General features: G+C 37.7%; 1 protein-coding gene across 5 annotated transcripts in view; it reads left to right on the top strand.

Moving 5' to 3' along the window:
* The first annotated feature begins 1,044 nt into the window (after positions 1-1,044).
* The window catches only part of LOC122531003 (sodium channel protein para-like), a 40,309-nt gene continuing 18,887 nt past the window's right edge, over positions 1,045-22,466 (top strand). For 2 of the 5 annotated variants that reach the window (XM_043658519.1, XM_043658523.1), the window contains exons 1-4: positions 1,045-2,219; positions 12,809-12,886; positions 13,917-14,625; positions 20,536-20,713. In XM_043658519.1, coding sequence (XP_043514454.1) covers positions 20,567-20,713 — 147 coding nt within the window. In that variant the 5' untranslated portion in view covers positions 1,045-2,219; positions 12,809-12,886; positions 13,917-14,625; positions 20,536-20,566. Of the gene's footprint in view, positions 2,220-3,604; positions 3,607-12,808; positions 12,887-13,916; positions 14,630-18,566; positions 18,774-20,535; positions 20,714-22,466 lie in introns of those variants that run through there. The other 3 variants (XM_043658520.1, XM_043658521.1, XM_043658522.1) reach the window with 3 other exon arrangements.

The following is a 22,466-nucleotide window of genomic DNA, read 5'->3' as shown; positions in this document are numbered from 1 at the left end:
AAAAAGAAAAAAAAAAGTTGTAAACCAATGGCAAGAAATAAACCGTTTGAAAAGTGGAAAACCGCGCGATATCGGAATGGCGGCGGATGACGAGTTGACAGTAAGATCGCAGCACAATCGCCGACCAATAGTTTCTTAAGGAAAGGCTTGCGGGCAAGCTTGCAGAGACGATCGGTTATTCCGAACGGCGGTAGGCGAATGTTTTCAAGCGAAGATAGTAAGAGTGGCGCGGTGTGGTACCGTGTTTCTCGCTGTCACGGGGGTGGCGGGCAAGGTGCTGTCAGTGGAAGAGTACATTTTCATTGATCCGTTCGTGGTACGGAAGCAAGGGGCGTACGAATTTACGATATCTTGACCGTGATATCGACCTGCTACTCTTTTCACTTTGAATCGAAGTCACGATCGAACGAAAAAAAAAAAAAAATTCCCTTCTGCCGATCGTCGCGGTTCCTCGCTATGGACCGCGCTCGCTCGAGAATGTCATGGTGGCGGAACGAGCGGAACATCGAGGAACGGGTCCGATCGAACGTTCATAGAGAAGAAGCGTATACCGCAATTGTCATTGGGTGAGCACGGATTTGTAGTTGCGACAGTCTCTCGCGCAGGTTAGTCGAGCGGTGGTGGGTGGTTCAGACAGAGGGGTGGTTCGTGTCGAGGGTCGCGAATGGTGCGGCTGTACGAGCGGGGCGCTTCGAAACTAGTTCCCGTGGAGTCCGCTGCGCGAAATTGGCGCGTGGCGGTGCAATAACGTCCGCGTCGGGTTCGTCTAATCGCGACACAGTCCTCGAGAGAAGCTTTTCATCTAGTAGAAAGTGTGCGCCAAACAGGGAGTGTTTCAAGAGACTCAGACTCAGTGTTAACGAGGGACTGGTGAACGGTGGTGAATTTCCGTGGCCAGGAGCTGGATAAAAGCAGAGGGGGGGTAAGAGAAGGAACGCGGACGAAGAAGAAACGTCGGCGAAAGGGGGAGAGTGTTAGTGGCGAATAAGTGAACGAGATATATTCTATAGAAAGGAAGAGGGAGCGGGAGAAAGAGAGAGAGAGAGAGGGACTAACAAAGGGGGAGGATTTATAAAGGGGGGGAGTTGAAGAAAGAGTGAGAAAGTGCTAGGTGAGTATATAGTGACAGAGGGAAACAGAGGAACCCCGAGAACGGGTGCAAGATAGAAAGAGAGGGAAGGGTGACGACAGAGACAAACGGGCATTAGAAAGAGGGAGAAAGAGAGAGAGAGAGAGAGAAAGCGCGCGCGCGCGCGCGTCTATGTGCCAGAAGGAACTGACAGACAAAGGAAGTGGAAAGGACCCGGTCGGTCTTTCGGTCAGGAAAGTTAAGGGTACGAAGGACGGCAGGAAGGCAGGAAAGACGGAAGGATCGTAGTCAGACGAGGCTGCGTTACGGGGTGACAGCGTTACGAGTGATAGAACCGCGTCGGGTCTGTCCCCTAGGAAGGGACCGTCGCGCGCAACGCGATCAATTTTCGTTGCGACGCGGGCGGCGAGACTGGAAGAAAGGAAGAAGAAATGACGACTGCAGCAAGATACCGATAACCGGCCAGATAATGTTGTCGCAGAGCAAGTTTTACGCTCTCTTTATCCACTACACGTTTGTGTAGCGCGACACGGGGCGGGTCCTTACCGCTGCGGTGAAGAACAGAGGTGTTGGAAGAAGAGGTGGTGGCGCGAGGAGAACAAAGAAGAAGAAGAAGAAGAGGAAGAAGCGGAAGAACGAAGAGAAGCAGGAAGGGAATCGAAGGGAACGAAGAAGCTTGTTTGGAAATTTTTCCGGAGGAGTGCCGGAGAGGATTCACCCGAACGGATTACTGGAATACGTTTCGTCGTGTTCATGATTATCGTGAAAAAAGAAACAGAAACGAGGGAAGAGAGGAGCAGAGAACGAAAGAGATAACGAAGAGAACAAGAGAGAGAGAGAGAGAGAGAGGAAGACAGAGGAAGACAGACACACACACAACACACGCGCACGCACGCACGCATACAGAAAAGACAGAAAAAAGTTCGTTGTCGTACGGTGTGTTCAGTTTACAGTGTCAGTTGCTTGGTAGTGTGCTACCCTTGCCGAAGCTGAACAAGCAAGGCCCGCGGAGGTATCTCAGAACCCGCCCCTCCTCGACGTCGCAGTGCCTCTTCTCCATATCGCTACGTCGTGCTTCTTTTCGTTCAAGCCGCGACTATCCCTACGCTACCGGAGAAACTCCTCGACCGTAAGTGAAAAAAAAAAAGAAAAAAAGAGAATGCCAACTATTTTAGTATATCTTATAGTCTATCCTGTATGTGTGAATCAGAATCCGAGAAACCTTCCTTTTTTTTCGTTTCCAAGTTTCCAACTTGGGGACGGTTCACGCGAGTGGACTGAAAGTTAGCTAGGGTAAACAGCGTGTAAGATATTTCGTTGATTTTACCACTTGGAGACCGCGTGTGCTCCCTCCGTGGAGGCGCTAATGGCGCTACCTTGCAGTCTGACCATACAACGAATAATCGTTGTCGCAATATCCTTCCCTCTGCGTCGCTCTTTCCTTCTTTTTTTTTTTTCTTTTTTGTTTTTGTTTTTCCTACGTGCTTCGACCACCAATGAGATTTTTCATTCCTTCGTTGCACCATGACGATCTATGCCGTGACGTAAAACAGAAAAAAGAAAAAAAGAAAATACGCGTTCGCTCCCTCTCTCGCTCTGTTCATCCTCTTTCTTTCTCTCGCTGCATATATACATGCATACATATACATAATCAATTACCGTGACCACCGTACAGTTTCGATTAGGTTGGACACGATAGCACGAATCGAATTGTAAGGTGACACATATACAGCGGCAGACATGTACACACACACGGACACAGGGACATGCACATACATACCCACACACACACAAATCACGCACGTACAAATGACATGTATCTACGTATAGCGTGACGCGCGACTGCTGTTCCATTCTCGATATATCGATCGATAGCCGCCTCGGTCAGGGATCAGTCAGGGGTTCACTCTCGCGATGACGATAAGCGCTTGCTCTTCTTCTTTGCTTTCTCTTCTCGAGATTAGTCGCACGTGAAATAGCTTCGGCTGCCTTTGTGTTTGTGGCCGACGAAGGTCGTATTTGCCGGCGCGCACACTACACACACATACACACACACACACACCGGTTATATCGTGTTCCTTCGCTCCCGTCTATGTTCGCCCCTGTGTGTTCTTGTGTGTCTCGTGATGACCTTCCTCCGCGCGAAAATTGCCGGTCAATACGACGTGCACGATCCGCTTAAAAGTCGTGCGATGGTATCGATCACCGCTTCGTGCACGACCATCAGGCTCGCCGGGACTTTCCTCGACGTGAAGGGAACGCGTGAATCGTGCCTATCTCGGACGTCGATCCTTCGAGAATGATCTTCCGCGAGTGCTCGATCTTCCGCCATCACTTTCAGGCTAACTTTCGGTAGAAATTCCTCGCGTTCTTATGTCGCATGTTGAAAATTTTACGCTTCTATCGTTGAAATTATGGTCAAAGTTTTGGAAATTTCAGTGAATTAAGAAACACAGAGACATTAAATTTTATTGGAAGATTATTTAGAAAAAATGATGTTTGGATGGATTAGAGATGTAAAGGGTAAAATGTAAGTTATCCTTATGTTAGCTCGTTAATTAAGAAATTCTGAGTATGTACATGTAAAATTGAATGGCATTACACGTGTTCTTTGTAGAACGATATATTTGTGTCGTTTAAAATTTGATGAACTATTTAGCTTAATAAATAAAAGATCGATAGAGTATAGGTATGTAATGTCAAAGGTCGTATCAAAGCTACATTGTCTGTGGCTAAAAGGAAGCGTGTTTTCCCGTCCGTTCGTCGTGCGAGAAAAGCATGACGTCAAAGTCGATTCCTTCGAACTTAAACGTTCCCCTGCGCTCTGGAAACCTGCCGCTTCCTCTTTTATCCATGATATCCTTCGATTCATTAATACGATTCCTGTAAAAGCGTTACTTGTTGGCATTTGGCATGCAACAGTTTCCCGATCCAGTCATTTCCTTATTTTCATAAACGCCTCGTACAATAGTTGATCACAGTTGAGAAAGAATTGCCATTTAGAAATTTGCGAAAAGTTGTAATTTGAGAAAATGACAACACAGTTTTTCGAGAATGTCTTCAAGCGTTTTAATATTTTGGAAATTACAATCTCAGTCTCAACTCGAGAGTTCTGCTTCCGGTTCTAACGATTTTCAGGGACTCTAGTTGAAAATTTCGGCCATTTCGAAACACGTGAACGCAAAAATGTCACCATCCAATTAAAAAATTATTTACACTCCGAAAGATTACAATTAAATTTCAAATAACTTCTAAATATTATTGCTTCGACCATTCCTCGGCTTGACAAAATCGCGCGCTCTACGAGAATTCCAATTACCAGATGAATAAACCTAGGAAATCCTGCGAATTGAGTTTCAAGCAATGCTTGAAATCTTCTGAAAATTTTTCATTCGCAACTGCCACGTTACTTAATCGGAATATCAAAAAAAATCCTCGTCTCTCCCAACTAACAATCCAACCGAGTTCGTTATCCTTATATCAGCGATTAGAGAGTTCTCTAATTTTCTCCGAAAGAGCAATGCTGATTCGGCGAGGATAGAACTGCTTCGACGTAACGTGTAAAACGATTTTTCGTCATAGTCACGTTCGTGGTTTGGTCGTATCCCAATTGTTGGAATAGAGAGTTTCAGAGGTAACCTCTTTCGACGATGATCCGTATCTCTCTGATTCCGAATGCGCCATGATAAGCAACGGTGTTACAAAAGCGCACGCATGCGCAGCAGACAGGACGAGGGTAACAGAAGGAGGGTGATTTTGCAGGGCAAACGTTGAGCGAGCAAACGCAACAGGTGCGATACTCGTATGCACGATGTTCTAAGCAAAACTGCACCTCGAATCGAGTATGTGTGTGTCTCTCTGAACTTTATAACGTGCATATAAAGCTGTTTCTGAGTTTTCCGGCTCTTCCCTGTCCATGCTGCTACGTAATTATTCGATAGAATTAGCATCAGACCGCGCGGAAGCCGATCTTCCGTAATTTGGCACAGTTGGAATCGGTCCAATGTCGAACAAAGCTAATAAACGTGAATAATTGGTGGTAGAGTAATTTTAGGATTTTCCCTTTGGTTTTTATTAATATTTTCTGCCAATTTCCCCGACATTTTCATACATTCAATCAATCAACTCTGTTTTTAAGTCGCTTTTCAATACCATTAATCATGGAATGTTTGCTTGCCATTTTTTAATTATTTTCAAATTATTCTTACTTTTAATTGAGATTCTTGTACATACAATTGATAATTAGACCGTGCAGACATTAAAGCTCCAAGCAGGCTTGAATATAGCTGAACCGGGTCTGTTGAACTTTCCATTTTTATCGACTGTAATATCAAACGGGTATATAACTTCCGTATAGCCTGAAGGAAAAAAAATTTATTTATCGTGGTTTCCATCGAAAATCTAAATATTTGATCGTTTTCCCTCGGTTCTATAATAAGAAAAACGATAAACTCGGCTTGCTTTTTCGGTCGATCTAATATTAGACCATAGACAAAGGGGAGCAAATTGTCCAGGAAGGGCTGGACAGACACGTTCACTTAGGGTGAGAAGATGTCGAGTTATATAGAGAAAATGATGCAGGGTTCAAGGTTCTATCGATTGACGAAAGAACTCGAACACAGTTACGATCGAGATCGCATCTCGCCGTAGGCTGGTGTTCGGAGGTGTAACGGCAGGTGAAAATCCGTATGAGAAATCAGGCGTTAGACAGGCAGGCAGGGCAGGCAGGCAGGCAGGCAAACGGGCAATCGATCGATTGTCCTCGCAAGAACGCATGGCCCTGTTCTGCACTATACTTTAGCTTCAGATATACTTTCTGTCTTTTGTGGGTCGTGTCAGTGCAGCTGATGCCGTGAGAGCAACAATTTGTGTTATGTACTTAATACTTTTGCTAGTATCGCGACATGCTCTATATGCTTCCAAAATAGTGCAGTGTACACGCTACCGAAACATGAAAATATTATTTCTAGATACACATACTATGAGTTTAGTTCTTATGTTATAGTATTATTTAATTGTGCGTTTGAAGTTGTGATTTTTTTTTGGTCAGAATTTCTTTCATTTAAATGAAAAGATAGTTGATAAATAATTGGTATTATATTTTTAATGTGACAAGGTGATTTATAGTTAGTAATTTTATTCTTGAATTTTGCTTTCTTTTGATTCATTTTGTTGTCAGTTTTATGTAATTGAATTTTCTGTATTAATTGATTTTGAGCTACTAGGACGTTTTGGAAAAATATCGGTCAAACAGTTAGTTGTTATGTATATATATCCAATGTATATATATATATATATATATATATATATATATATATATATATATATATATATGCATTAATGATTATTGATTTTGGTCTCTAACATGGCTATCCGAGTGATAGTAATCTTTTGGATGTCACGCTAAAACAGCAGGCACACCCTAAACAGCAGTTATCGTTATTATGTCGTCTGGCGGCGCAAAGTAACTTTTTACTACTGCCACCGTACTTTCAGTATCATCTACGTGTAACTTGTAGAGCAAAAACATTCACTACATATACCGTAATATAAATGTACTCTTTCGTTCTCACTGAAAGTTTAATGCTTTTTCAAGCAACTTTTTAACATTTTGAAATTATTAAAATGGCTTGATCCAGCTGCATATTTCAAATTGAGATTCTTATCGACGATATTATTTCTAATTTGAGTTCCATCAAAAATATTACACTTTAAATTTTATGATTTCAGTTCCCTGAAATTATAAATATAAAACTTTGAGTTTTCCAAGTTTCCAGAGTTAAGATTCGTAAAAATTTAGAAGCTTCTGGTTTTAAGATTTCTTATAATGTTCAATTTCAATTTTTCAAAAGTTTTTAATTATATAAAATTGATAAAATTTATATATATATATATATAATGTACGACGAGGTAAATGATAAATTCATAAACATTTTAAATTGATACTTCAAATTTCTATATTCATATGTACGTTGTGAAAAGCAAATTATAGTCTCTTGATTTTGGATCTTAGAGTCCTCCTGAGTTTATTTTCTAATTTGTGCTATGTAAAATTTATTTAAGTTTCCAAGCTTTTCATATTCCTCAAATTGCTATCTTCTCTTTCGAAGCGTGCAAACTTTCACGCTTGACTAATTTTACTACTTGGCATATCGAGTTCATTAACGATCTTCTACATCAACGAACATAGTTCTACATCAATCTCTTTACATATTCAAATTTCTCACAAATTATTACAAATTTAGTTTTAAAGGGACGAGTTGAATCCTCAATTTCAAAATATCGCAATTTTTATTTCTCAGAAATATGTATCTTTTCAATCCTCTTCGTATTTACGACTTCGTATCATTTCTTTCAGTTTCATTCAATTCTCCCCAATCCATGTCAAAACGACCTACATATACCATCGGCTTCCGATTCATCCGATTCGTCCGGTCGCCAGAGTTTCCGACCACGGGTTATAAAAAAACGACGCGTAGAATTATAGAGAAAATTCCTCAAAATTCATACGAACGCACCTCTAATACTCGGACAAAGGAGTTCATCACAATAATTGTTAATTTTGTAGGAAAGCAAAAGATACTAGATTTTGATTACACTTATCTTGCCCATACTTCAAAACTGTTAATTCCATTTTTTTTCAAAATGACGATCCGCGATCGCAATAAGTTATAATTGTTAATTTTGCAGGAAAGCAAAAGATACTAGATTTTGATTACACGTATCTTGCCCATACTTCAAAACTGTTAATTCCATTTTTTTTCAAAATGACGATCCGCGATCGCAATAAGTTATATTTGTCAATTTTGCAGGAAAGCAAAAGATATTAGATTTTGATTACACACATCTCACTCACATTTCAAAACTGTTGATGCCATTTTTCTTTTCAAAATGACAATCTACGATCAAAATAAGTTATATTTGTCAATTTTGCAGGAAAGCAAAAGATATTAGATTTTAATTACACATATCTTGCCCATACTTCAAAACTGTTAATTCCATTTTTTTTCAAAATGACGATCCGCGATCGCAATAAGTTATAATTGTCAATTTTGCAGGAAAGCAAAAGATACTAGATTTTGATTACACGTATCTCGCTCTTACTTCAAAACTGTTAATTTCATTTTTTTTCAAAATGACGATCTGTGATCGCAATAAGTTATATTTGTCAATTTTGCAGGAAAGCAAAAGATATTAGATTTTGATTACACATATCTCGCTCACACTTCAAAACTGTTGGTGCCATTTTTCTTTTCAAAATGACAATCTACGATCAAAATAAGTTATATTTGTCAATTTTGCAGGAAAGCAAAAGATATTAGATTTTAATTACACATATCTTGCCCATACTTCAAAACTGTTAATTCCATTTTTTTTCAAAATGACGATCCGCGATCGCAATAAGTTATAATTGTCAATTTTGCAGGAAAGCAAAAGATACTAGATTTTGATTACACGTATCTCGCTCTTACTTCAAAACTGTTAATACCATTATTTATTTATTTTTTTTTCAAAATGACGATCTGCGTGTGTTATTTCAATTAAAATTTAATTCGTTTACCCTTTCGATCTACGCGTCAGAGATCATTCTTACTCGTCGTCCGGATGATGTTTTTATCATTTTCAATCCTTGGCATTGGTGAATGTGGGCTCGTTGGGGGGGGGGAGGGGGAGGGGGATGGCGGTGGTAACGACGGTGCGGCGACGGTAGCGTCAGCGCTCGTCGTCATGACAACGTTTTTCCGCAACGTACCCGGCCTGGTTCGTGACGTCACGCAACGTCGGCATCGGTGTCGGCGTCGGGTCGCTGCTGTGCCACATCGCAACGTGGAGAAAACGCTTCCCCGTCGTCGTTCCTCTTCGATGGCGCCACCGCTGCTCTCTCCGCTTCTGTCCATCAAGATGGCAGCCGTGCAATTACAGGGAAATGCGGTGGTCGCCACCGATTGCACGATACCAATCACGCGCGGTCGAGTAACATCCGTCGGGGAGATTATCCTTTTCCAGTTGACTTGAAGCTCGTCGCGACGACGAGTTCGTTTTTCACCGTGGACTTTCGTGGAAGAGCTGGTTCGCGAAAGATCTCGCGGTATATGCGAGCAGCTTTCAGCGATTGACGTTCTTTAAGTCGGGGGGGGGGGGGGATTTACAGGCGGTCTCCTCTAGATTCATGCCAGCATTCGAAGTAGATCGTGCATTCGTTTCGGTCCGCTATATGCACTTGGGACTGGTTTATTGATCCCGTGATTCGGGCTTTCGAAAAGACCGTTTGGAACAGTCGTCTCTGCCGGCGACGTTTCTATTACATTCGATCGTCTGTAAAACGTAATTCTATCGCTCGGGGGTGATTTAGGCAACGAACGAAGGTTTCCGGGATCGGAATATTTGCAAACTTCAGGCTCTTTATTTTCCTAAACTGAAATTTTTCAGAATACTTCAATTTCACTTACATTAGTAGAATTATATCTAATTTTGAACGTTTTATTGTTATTGTCCTCTTTAGGCAAGACACGTAGGGAGGCGTGAACGTGTTTTCCATTCGTAGGAAAGTAGCGATCCTTGGATAATTTTCCTCAAACGTTTAGTAACGTTGCCTTTAGGTAGAAAGGCGTTTGCTCCGTCCTGTGGTGTCTCTGGCTTAATATGACATAATTTCCAATGGCAGTTCTTATAAATTGCCATTTCTAAAGCGTCCTTGCGAATTCATACTATGCCTGTGCACACGGACTCGCATACAAAAAAGAAAAAAAAAAGAGAAAACCGAGTGTTTAGACTCTTTAACGGGTAGCTCTTGTAACGTCGAATGCTTTTGTTGATTCCTCGATGAAGGCTGATTTACCGTAGACATACCTGACCCCGTTTCTCTCTAGCCTGCGTGTTGGCAGAGTGCCGTTTTTATTGTAGTCATATATCCGCAGGATAAAAGCTGCAATAGGCAATTAAATTGAGCTTCATCGCATTCCATGTGTCGCCGGATTATGTATCTCCTATTTCCCATAACGTTTGCTGATTAATATTAACCCGTTCGGACGAGTTTATCGAGGTTAAGGAGGATAATTGCTTTTGTTTGAGAAATTATGATCTATGGACACACATGTATACGTATGTGAACCATCGAGTGTCACATGATTTTGCATACACAAAGAATATTTATTCGGACTAGCATATAAAATATTCAAAGTAGAGTGAGCCTATTATATATCATAATGTATAATATATTATTACTATTATATAAGTTGCAGAGTATATAACAGTGATTCAAATTCTATTTCTTTTCCAATTGCGTTCATAAAAATTTACGGAGATTCATTATACATTTCGAGTCAAAGGAAATCCAATTGTACGCATATATTTCCACTCAGACGTTTTGCATTGTATCGAATTAAATTAATAGATTGTAAAATGTCAAATAGAATGATATTCCTTCATATTTTCCACGAATATTATTTCATCTGTTTTTCATTCTTTTCCATTATCAATAAATTTGTTATCAAAGCACGAATTAAATTGAAACGTTGGCAGAATGGATTTATAAATGGTTAAATCTGCGAATTTTCATTTCACTGAAAATAAAAGCGTAACATTTCTATACATATCGTATGTAATTTGCATCGCTTGTTAATAATAAAATTGTGGTTACATCATATCTTTTTACATATGTTACAACGTAACAAATTGATACGAGGGATGAATGAAAATTAATTGACGTTCCAACTGGATTAAACAACACAAGAGAACAAATTTACGGTATTGAACGCTGCAAACTATGAACATAAATCAATGTTCCCAATCTTTTTCGAGTCGCGACCTCTTTTTATAATAATTTGCATAAAAGAGAGATTTCTAATAAATTTATACGCTAATGGTTACGGTCATCAATAAAATATCCTAATATAACAATATTAAAATAATCATAAAGCTTTACCTCTCTGTAAGAAAACTGGGTCATTTATGTCCAAGCCTAATCTCTCTGTTACTCTGTATAAAAAAAAAAAATCTCATCATACTTATCAACGTCTGTTTTCGTTTTTCAACGAAAATAAAAAATTCTTTCCACGGAATTTCGAAGAAGATTTTACTTTACAGAAAATTTCATTTGCCTACGGAGGATTAAGATCGAAATAATAATCAGCGGCAATCGTGGGAAATGTAAAAATTCTCGCTAAGGAAATCCAAGGAGTAAAACTTGCCCCGATTGTGCATAGATTAATATCGCAGTGTGTAATTCTAAAACAGCTAAAGGGAGAAAATCCGAATGTAAAATTCCACTCGCCTGCCAAATAATCAAACAAATTCCATTCTCTCGACAACATAAATCTCCCGAGAGCTCGATGAAGTTGAAATTGCTAAAATTATACTTTTCCTAAAAATCCCGCGCGACTGAGAGAAGGAGAAGTTTATTCATTTTCAGGAAATTGTTAAGATCGCGTCGCGATTTACCAGCGCTGAGTTAAAACCGAATAAAAACTGCACGGTGGTGCAATTAGCGTAATCGAATTAAGTGGCAATTCTCCTGTCTCTGGTATATATGTATATGCACGTCGTTAGTTAGCGGCCGTCCTTAAATTAGCTCGGGCATCTTCGTCCTTTCTCGGGCCGGCCACTCGGCGCTGTCCGATCCTGCGTACACCCGTACCACTGGCAATCAACCGTTCACTCTTACTTTTCCTGGTTTGCGTATGGGCGCGCGCGAGTTCGCCCGCGTTGGCGCCGCGACGACGACACCGATGCATAAGCGCGTGACCGAGTTCCGGCGGAATATGATCGACCGCACGAAACTCGGTCAAAGACCACCGACACCCTTCCACCGAGCCGCCTCCGCTATCGCATGCTCCGTGTAAAAATTTTTGTTGTCGTGAATATGCGTGAACACGCCGCACTCTTTCACGAACGACAAAACTCTTGAGTGGCCGCTCGCTGCCAAAAGATATTCCGCCCGAAAACGTCGCGCGTACACGTACACCGATCCTCGAGGCTGATTTACGTTCTTTGTTCCTTATGTTTTTTTGCTCTCTCTCTCTCTCTCTCTCTCTCTTTCTCTTTTCTCTTTTCTTTTTTTTTTTTTTTTTACGGCTTCCAGCTTTAGTTTCCTTTTCGATCTTTTTTTTCTACTTGTTGGATATCATGGAATAGGACAGAGGGGTTTAATTCTTGTTTGATCTTAGGCTTGGTTCCTGGCTTTCTGATCTTTTTTCTTTGTTCACTTGTTGGATCACGGAGCGATGAAACTTTTGATACGAGATAATTATGGTTGCTTTTGCTCGAAACGATGGTAACTGTTTTTACTCTGGCAGTGGAGTGTCTTTCTTTTTTTTTTTTTTTTTTATAAGAATATGTATCACGTGAAATGGTACGTCTGGAATTTTATGTTGGAGAATTGAGATTTGAAAGATTCAATTTGCATTACAGTAGCTTCTCTGGTAACTGGTATACTTTGTATATTGTGTATTAACTGTGTATCTGAAAATATTAGGAAATATATATTGCAAAATTTCGATCTTTTATCCACAATTATATAAAGATTTTGAAATTCATTACAAAACTTGTTAGAAAAATATTATATATCATTTCGATAATGCTTGTATTATTTTTCCATTAAATTATCATTTGTTATAAAATTATACAAACGCATGTTGTTTATAATTCATGGATGTATGATTATTAAGTATGTGCATTGAATTTTTATTTCTAACACAATGATTTTTGCTTCTGTTGTAGATAAGTATCGATCGTCTCGCAGATCAGACTATGTTATTTCGAATAACGGATTGATCGCACCCGTCGCTTCATTCACACGTGAGTATGACACGAATATGAATTGAATGTATGAATATTTTGGATTATACGTTTCTTATGTATACTCTTCTTACCAAGAAAATATCGTGAACAAACGTATTTGGAGGTACTTAGAGATAGAAAATTATTCTTTCGGAATAATATGCCTCGTTTTTGTGCAATTATTTAAACGAAACATGGCTCGATTTTATTTTTGAAGGAAGAATTGCATTTGTTCACTGATGGTACGAATCTACTTGCACTCAACAGTGAACAATAGCTTACAGTAGTTTATCCTTTTCGTCAGACAATTGTAGTAAACTAGTATAAAATTCCAGAAGTTTTAGGTATAGTATTAAAATATCTTTTTCTACAGTCTATATTGAAACAAGTATGTATTACAAAATAATAAGAATTCCGAAATCTTTTTTCATTCATTTTTTTTATTTTTAAATAAATATATAACCTCACCTTCATGTATGAGCTATTCAGAAGTCATAGCGATCAATTCCTTACATTGAAAACAACAAACAAGTAATAAAAGCTTCCTTCGAAATTAACAAACTTTTATAATTATTATCTTTGCTATAAATTAACTTATGAGAGACGTTTTAAATCGAGGCACTTGTAAAAAGTGGAGTTAATCTTAGTTTAGCTACTGAGAAGCTTACATTTGAAAGAGTGAAGTAAAATTTTCAACAATTTAATATTGTTTGATCAGCGAAACATTTTATCAGTACATGCTTGTTCACAATGACAGTCGGAACAGAATTCATATGATAAGGTACAATAACAGCACAGTCTTGTCTGTGAATCTATCAGTCAAATTATCGAGATGAATGAAAAAGATTTTCACAATATTGGTTAAGGAATATCTCTGCGAATTAAATCGACTTTAAAAATACTTTCACTCATAAAAAGAAAGGTACCTGTGCCACTGCACATAATACCAAAAAGTTCTTCCGACATCTCGGAGAGTATCTCAAGTACCTTCCGCTTCGGCAACAGGGAACTATAAAATAGATAATATGGCGATGCATTCGAATCGCAGGTCGGACATGAAAAATCTTGGTTCGCGTTGGACGGTCCCCGACATAGCACGCACTGCCGCAGCGCGTTCGTCATTTCTCGTCGCCATTTCGTCGGAACGAGAGTCAGGTAGCAGCAGCAGCAGCAGCATCATCATCAACGATAGCAGCAGCCGCAGCAGCAGCAGCAGCAGCAGCAGCAGCAGCAGCAGCAGCAGCCGCAGCAGCCGCAGCAGCAATAGCAGCAGCAGCAGCAGCAGCAGCCGCAGCAGCAGCAGCAGCAGCAGCAGCAGCAGCAGCAGCAGCAGCAGCAGCAGCAGTAGTAGCAGCAGCAGCAACAGTATTAACGTTAAAGTGAGAAGAAGTATCGTTAGAAGTAGCGGTAGTGGAAGCATTAAGGGAAGAGGTATTATCAAAGTAAGAGGCGTCACGGCGATCGAGAAGAATAAGAGGGAAAGGAAGGGCATCGGTAGATCGGCAGTCGACGTGCTGCACGAGTCGCATTTATCCGTCCGATCGTACGTAACGGCGTCGTCAAATCGGTTCGACGACACGACGCGTTCCGAATCGACGCCCAGGTACCGGCCTCTAGCCGGCAAGTCGCGCGGTTCTCAGCATCGGTCTCGTCCTCGTCAGCCGCAGCCGCAGCCACCGCAGCAGCCACTCTCTTACCCCCCCGTATCGTGGGACACGCGCACATTACACTTCAGGAACTGTTAGCACCGATCAAAAGTGAGTATCCAGTTTCAAGTATCCAGAGTAAGAATGTATTTGTAATGGAATTTGTAATGGCGTTTAATGTTTACGTAGGATTTTGTTACATTTGGACGCACGTACACTACCATAAGTCGCCGGACACTACGACAAATTTAGGCACGGATAATTATGTTCGATGAAACACATCCGATTTTATGAAACGAAAATTACTTATACATATGTACAATATAATCTAGAATACGTGTGTCATACAGTTTATTTGGCAAAAATCTTACCAAGAAGTATATAATGTATCTTATATCTTTGTTTCGCCGATATATCCGCCTCGTGCAATTATGAACTAACCGTGGCATTCTTTCGATTAATTTTATCAATATTTCGAGATGAATTCCTTTCCACGCTTCTTTTAATTTCTTCCACAAGTCTGTTTTCGACTTTGGACAACACGTTTCCCGAAGTCTTCTGATTCCGATTCATCCCACAATTCTTCGATCTGATTTTTTTAAATATACATATGTATTTTTTTTTATATTTTTTTGAAATATTCAAGTATTATTATAAAATAAGTACATATAACAAGATTGTACAATAAAATTAATCCAGAAAAGTATATCTAGCGTTCTAGTAACTATTCAGCTCAAAATAAGCAAGTGTCCGGTGACTTGTGGGTGCATTTTTATCATGTAAAATCTACCGTATGAAAATTTCATTACGTTACGTTTTTCTCTTCGATTATTATATAGAATAATTTAAAACACTAGATTATGTAACGAAAGTGAAATCTGGTTTCGTTGTATAAAAATTTTGTTACATTAAGTTAGATTTCTCTTTGGAGGGAAGAATATAGTTAGAAACATTATTGTCATATTTTTTCTAAAGTATATTTATTTTATAATTGTTAAATTACCTAATTCTCTAAATTCCCTCGTTAAAAAGTAAGCAAAGTAATTAAAGAAATTGCTGGTCACGAGATTCGTATAGGAAGAGATCATGTAAAAGATTTGTTGAGGACAAGGTTAGGAGCTTCCGATAGAGTGTACAACATTTTTGAAAATGAAGTTCGCGATTTGAAGTATATGGGTTACGTGGAGAAAAGAGAAAAGAAATTTCTAAAGATTTTGAAAGGTTGGTCCAAACTAGGTTGGATATTGAGGCATGGTATAGCTAGGGCGAGAGATATTTCAGAATCTCAAGGTCGCCAACTCTATCACGTGCTAGAGGCGAGTTTTTGCTCGTGAAGATTTTCGAAGATTTTATGGCACACGTTTTAACAATGTTGACAGGATTTACTGCAACACGATAATGTTGCAATACATTTCTGTAATTCAGCAATTTATGTGTTAGCTTTTATTGATATTTTAGGAGAATTATTATTTAGTATTATTTCTCTAAAATCGAGTAGATGGTGGAGAAACTGGCTTAATGTCCTTGAGTTACTGAAATCTTTGGCCCTAACTGTAGGAATGTGGAACGCTATAGTCTCAGAGTGAGGGAGAAATGGAAATGGGACAGCGTGGTACCAGCCAAGAGTAATTATGCGTTAATGGTATATACGTACGTACTATAGTACACAATATCTATACGTAGGAATGTCGTACGAAGAAACAAAACTAGAGAGAACATTTCATCGGGAAAGCAATATAAACTATACATTGATTTTTACCAAATCGCAATTCAAAATTTCTGAGCTTTAATAGCTTAGTTAATCTAAAGTGATTAATAACAAAGCAACAAGTAATAAAGTAATTGGTAATTTCAAGTTATTTTCGAGTTAGTGTCATTTATCTCCAAGTATTTACATACGTTAATATGCACATATATTACATTCTTTTGAATGAAACGATATTATTAATATATATATAAAAAAAGAGAAGTTATTTGTTTTATTCATGTATCATACAAAACAAACATACGCGGTTGAGAAGCAAAATAATAAATAGCTTTCGTCTCTTTGTTTTCAACGATTTGATCGTTCCAACGCGATTTTGAGGACATTGAATGAGCTTGAAAGTTGACTGTTCGATAAATCTCATGCATACTTAATGGGCTTTCTATTTCTGCTTACAAGCGTTCTCAGGAACTAGATATTAGTGTGCCTATTTATGGAATTATATTGTTCGTTTAAAGCGAATCTTAGGTGTTACGTAAATCGATGAAGCTCTACATTGAATTGCGGGTAGGCTATTCAAATTTTCTTTTATTCTTACAACAGTTTCCTCGCGTTCCGCAAATTAATTTCAACAAATAATTCAGTCGGAGCAGCGAATGATATTAAAAAACACGCCGCGAGGTATTGTAAATTGTAATCGTTCAACCGACCGAGACGAGGCATTCTTCAATTGAATACAGAATTCACAACCTTATATTTCCGATCTAGTTCCTTATTCACAAAAGCATTCATCAGATTCAACTAGTGTCTTCGTGCTTTGTCGCTGTGACTTAAGCTCGGCTTTATCTCTTACATTGTTCATAGCTTTTTCAATAACACAATGTTTAATAATTAAGTTGGAGCCGATCCTGCCAGACGGTGCTTCGCGTTTCAATGCGAATAAAACTCGCGTTGGCGGTGTTCCAATTTTTAAGTGCACCAGACAAATCAGGGTGTCGCGACAGATCTGCCAGATCGGGAAAAAGTTGGAGTTTCTTTGTTGCGTATCGATGTTTCAATCCATCAGGCACGTAACACAGTAATCTATTGTAGCGTTGATGAATTCAATGGAGTTTTCTTTTCGTTACGGCCAACCGATTGGAAAAATTGGGGAAAATTTTAAATTAAACTCCACTGGATTCCAATTTCGCGCGAATTTCGAAAGAAGAAGGAAGGGAGATTATTACTGTTACTAATTCAACCTAACAAGTTTTAGTTTTGGAAGAATTTTGAAAGAGAAGAGAATTTCAAGGGAAAGAAAATTTCTGAAAATTACACAGTAACTCAGCATTCTGTAACACAACATTCTGTTTCTAAAATGTGAAAAGTGCTGGCTGCTTCTCTTAAATTCTAACTTCGCGTGAATTTTGAGAGAAAGGGAGAAATTTTTAGGATTTACGGCATACAGAGGTCTTACAGAGTTGAGAAAAGCTTCTTAGAGATGTAACAATAGGCAATTTCAGTTCTTGGAGAGGGAACAAAGAATTGAATATAAATCAAAAGTTTGAAGTGTTTTGAGCTATAAAATGTACGTACCTACACACATTTTCTTGCAATTCTTCTCGTTCGTGACAACCTAACACGAAATTCTACGATATCGTAGCATCATAAAGTTTATTACTAAGTGGTCTGAGACATAGAGTTGGGAAAGAGGGTCTCGAAGTGTGCCATCCCATTATAGAAATAAGTTCAGCCTACAATTTCCTTAGAGTCGTGTATAGCCTCTCTGCGAATATCCATCTACTTTAAAGAAATGCCTACGATCACTTTCCACTATTGGTTTTTCCATTTACTTTGCAATTTGTTGTTGTTGCTGTTGTGAGTTATTCAACTTGTCAACTTATACGCGTGTGTATGTATGTATATGTAGAGAGATATAGAAAAATTCAAAAGAAAGATTTATTGATATCTCTTGGATAACTTGACACAAGATTGTAACAAGTAAATTTCAAAATTTCAGAGGAAAATATCAATTTATAATATTATAATGTTAATTATAATATTGATTTAGAAGAACAATCCTTTCAATTATCTTTATCATTATATTATCCTTCATTGTACATAGAGAATATATAGCAGTTAACAAAAAAATATAACTAATAACTAATATACGTACAATAACTGATATATATTGATATTTGCGTCTCGATAAGATAACTTTGAAAGACTTCATTTCCGTGCAATGTAAATATTTTTACCAGTTATCAAAGAAACGTAGAAAAATGTCCATACTACGTTAAAACCACCGCTGACTCGGCGTCTTACGTAATGATAACATACGTTGTGTGTGTTAAGAACAAACGTCTTAAGTCGCGTTTATGTTAAACAGTTGCAGTGATCGAGTCGTTCAACCAGAAGCAGTCGTACAAGTGTAAAAAATAGAACTTTTGATTAGAAATTAGATAGAAATTGTCTGGAGTAAATTGTTTAATTGTTAAATTCTATAAATTTTTCATAATGATAGACTGACACGAATTAGTTTCTTATAACGACCTGAGCAAGCAACACGTGTTTGGTAAGTCAGAGTCAAAACATTTATATTATCCTCGTTAAACTTTTACGTTATTCTATTATACTCTATCATACAACATCGTTGAGGAACTCGGGGCAACACGTGTTTGTATTTACTTGAGAGAAATTTTAGCTAGTATCCGATTAATTGAATCCAGTTATAGATTGCACGAACGTAGGATAGATTCCAGAATTAGGAGTGTTTATTATAATATACGTCAGTGAAGTTTTACTATATTATCGATGCGGGTCGAAATATTAATTTGGAAACGTGCTTCGAGATATAGAAATCGATAAGTAATGTCGAAACGGTATTATTGCCGATGCATTTTAAGAGGTCACGCGAAAGTTCAACACTTGAACTTTAGCTAGGAATGACATCACTTGTGCCAGTACGGTGCACAAACGTTGCCGCGAAATAAAGAACACTTGTGCGCCAACTATTATTATTTAATGTGCTTTGGAACAGATTAGATGAATTTTAATAAATTTAACCTAAATCACTCGTTGAGAAACAATAAGTTTTAAGTTTTATATTATTTTACACTCGATAGGTTTTCGAACGATACTATCTTGCACGTACATACTCTCCCGACCATAAGTCACCGGAGTCACTTGCTTATTTTGATCTAAACAGTTACTAGAGCATAGATATATACTTTTCCGGATTAATTTTATTATTCTGAAGGCTTCTGTCCAATTCATCCCAAAATACGTCAATTTGATTTTTTAAATATATATACATATTTCTGATATACTTTGAAATATTTATTCAGACCATACACGTTAAATATCAGTTTTGTTTTCAAGTATTACTATAAAATAAAGTAAATAGAGTATGTTATACAGTCTTGTTATATAGACGTATAATAGACTAATATTATAGCTGTATAATATACTAATATTATATTATATTATGACTGTATAATATACTAATATTATATTATGTCTATATAACAAGACTATATAACATACTCTATTTACTTTATTTTATAGTAATACTTGAAAACAAAACTGATATTTAACGTATATGGTCTGAATAAATATTTCAAAGTATATCAAAAATATGTATATATATATTTAAAAAATCAAATCAATGTATTTTGGGATGAATTGGACAGAAGCCTTCAGAAATGTTTCCAAAATCAAAAAGAAGTCATATTCTATATGTCAAAAATCTTACCATATAATGTATCTTATAACTTTGTGCAAATATGAAGGCCAGAAAAACCGTGGCACACTTTCGTTTAATTTTAACAATATTTCGGAATGAATTTCTTTGCTCGCTTCTTCTAATTTCTCCCATAAGCCTCTTTTTTGATTTTGGACATATTTCTGAAGGCTTCTGTCCCAAAATACATCGATTTGATTTTTTAAATATATATACATATTTTTGATATACTTTGAAATATTTATTCAGACCATACACGTTAAATATCAATTTTGTTTATTATTATATAATAGAGTAAATAGAGTACATATAACAAGATTGTATAATAAAATTAATCCAGAAAAGTATATCTGTGCTCTAGTAACTGTTTCGGTGACTTATGGACGGCAGTGTATATACTTTCACTTGTTTCTTACAACAAGTGAAACGATCGCCAATCACTTGATGTTATCCAAATACCAAAGAAACTTTATAATTTGCACATAGACTATTTAACATTTAACGTCTGAGAAATTACCTGAAATATTAATAACGGCCGAATATTGATAATTGATTATTTGCTGAATTAAAGAGCAACAATAATTGTCGTGTCCAGGAAGGTGGCTCAGCTGTGTGCAGCTTAGACAATGTCCGAAGATTCTGACTCTGTATCAGAGGAAGAAAGAAGTTTGTTCCGTCCGTTCACGCGGGAGTCCCTGGCAGCGATCGAGGCTCGCATCGCCGAGGAACATGCCAAGCAGAAGGAGCTCGAGAAGAAGAGAGCGGAAGGCGAGGTAAGATCGTCTACTCTACGTTCATCATGCACACGTAGTGTCGCGAGCCTCGATTCGAAAAGGATCGTCGCTGGCCGGTCGCTAACGATTCATTATTTTCTTTTCCATCGTTTTGTAATTGTTTACTTTTCAATCGAATCGTACATTTTCAATTACGAAACGATCCATTTACATTACTCTTGAGTTTCACCTTGATTTACGACGATTTAATCGACGAACAATTTTCACGAGCGTCTTCTTCGTTCGCTTGCCTTTTGTGGAAAAGGTTTCGATGACTTCGTCAATCGAGTGCGGATGTTTAAATGAATGTACATTCTCATTCGGCGATAGCTTTTGTTTTTTAGATGAGATGCATAAATCGTTTAAATCTGGGTAAATATTGTAATTACGAGTTTCACTTGCAAATGTAATTGATTACTTTTAGATAATATCGCAAATGAAATATTTATATTTAATTTCTTTTCCTGAAATTCTAAATTTGTTCTAAATTTCTGAATCAGAGTGTACAAATATAAATGTCTGTTAACATTCTCAAAAATATTAAATTGCATAAACATCTGCAGTCTATTTTATCAACTCCTTCAGTCGGATACATATATATATATATATATATATATATATATATATATATAATTCACTCGAAATGAGTGACTCACAATCAGTGGAAACAGAAATTTCAAAGGAACAGTTCGTAGAAATTTCATGTTGCGACAGCTTAAACTTAATGTACAGGGAACTGAAGAAGTTGATACGAGAAGTTTCTATTTTTGTTACTCGAACGTATGTGAATCATTTTCGTCGATTATTCGAGAACAAGCGATTTTAGCATCCAACTCAATCTCCCATAAAATGAAAACCACATCTCCTTTTTTTTTTTTACGTGTGATCCACGTAAAATCTCACATGGCCAAGACCATTGACACTGTAACGTGAACGAAAAAGAATCTCTCGATTTTTTTACGCAGGATAAGAATAAAAAAAAAAAAAAACATCGAATTTGAAAAGCGAAAAAGAAATAGCACACGTTATGCCGGTGACTCGCGTTTCCAGTTCAGACGAGTTCCAAGAAGACACCTACGATCGTTCTACGTAACGTGCTTATTAACATCGATACACAGGTTGTTCTACTTTACAGATCTCTATAGCGAGACCTCGAACGTACGAGCATCGCTAAATTATGTGCGTTTACCAATGGTTTCTTTTTTTCCCACCAGTAATCACGTTTCTTCGTTTAAGAATCGATTAGCATCTCCTCGTCCTGGAAAATGGATTACGTTGAAAATATCGTCGAAAATTCGAAAGAACGACCAGTCTGACTGAAAAACGACGTAGTTAAGTAAGAAAAAAATTACAAAATTTCCAAATGTTAAATTTTACAATTAACACACATGTCGAATAAATTTATTTCCATGATCAATTGGATACGTCCTTAATTAGTTAGCAATTTCTCCACGATAGGATGTTAATCGATCTTAAGTATTGTAATTAATTCACGGTGTTATCCGTGAGGCTCTATGGACGTTTACAATTACTCTTCATTTTTTTCCCCGTTTTTTTTTTTCTGGTCGTACCTTTATTTTGCGTAGCTGCAGTGCCGTATTTTTGCGAGATCTGTTTCTTCATCTTCACAATACCATATCTGTCTATCCATGTTATGTATATATATATATATATAATTATGCATACGTATATATATATATATATATATATATATATATATATATATATATATATATATATATATATATATATA

The sequence above is a fragment of the Frieseomelitta varia genome, unplaced genomic scaffold (assembly GCF_011392965.1).
Source record: "Frieseomelitta varia isolate USP_RPSP 00005682 unplaced genomic scaffold, Fvar_1.2 scaffold_371, whole genome shotgun sequence".
NCBI classification, from domain to species: domain Eukaryota; kingdom Metazoa; phylum Arthropoda; class Insecta; order Hymenoptera; family Apidae; genus Frieseomelitta; species Frieseomelitta varia.
The sequence above is the reverse complement of the archived record's forward strand: the minus strand, read 5'-3'. Positions and strand labels throughout refer to the sequence as shown.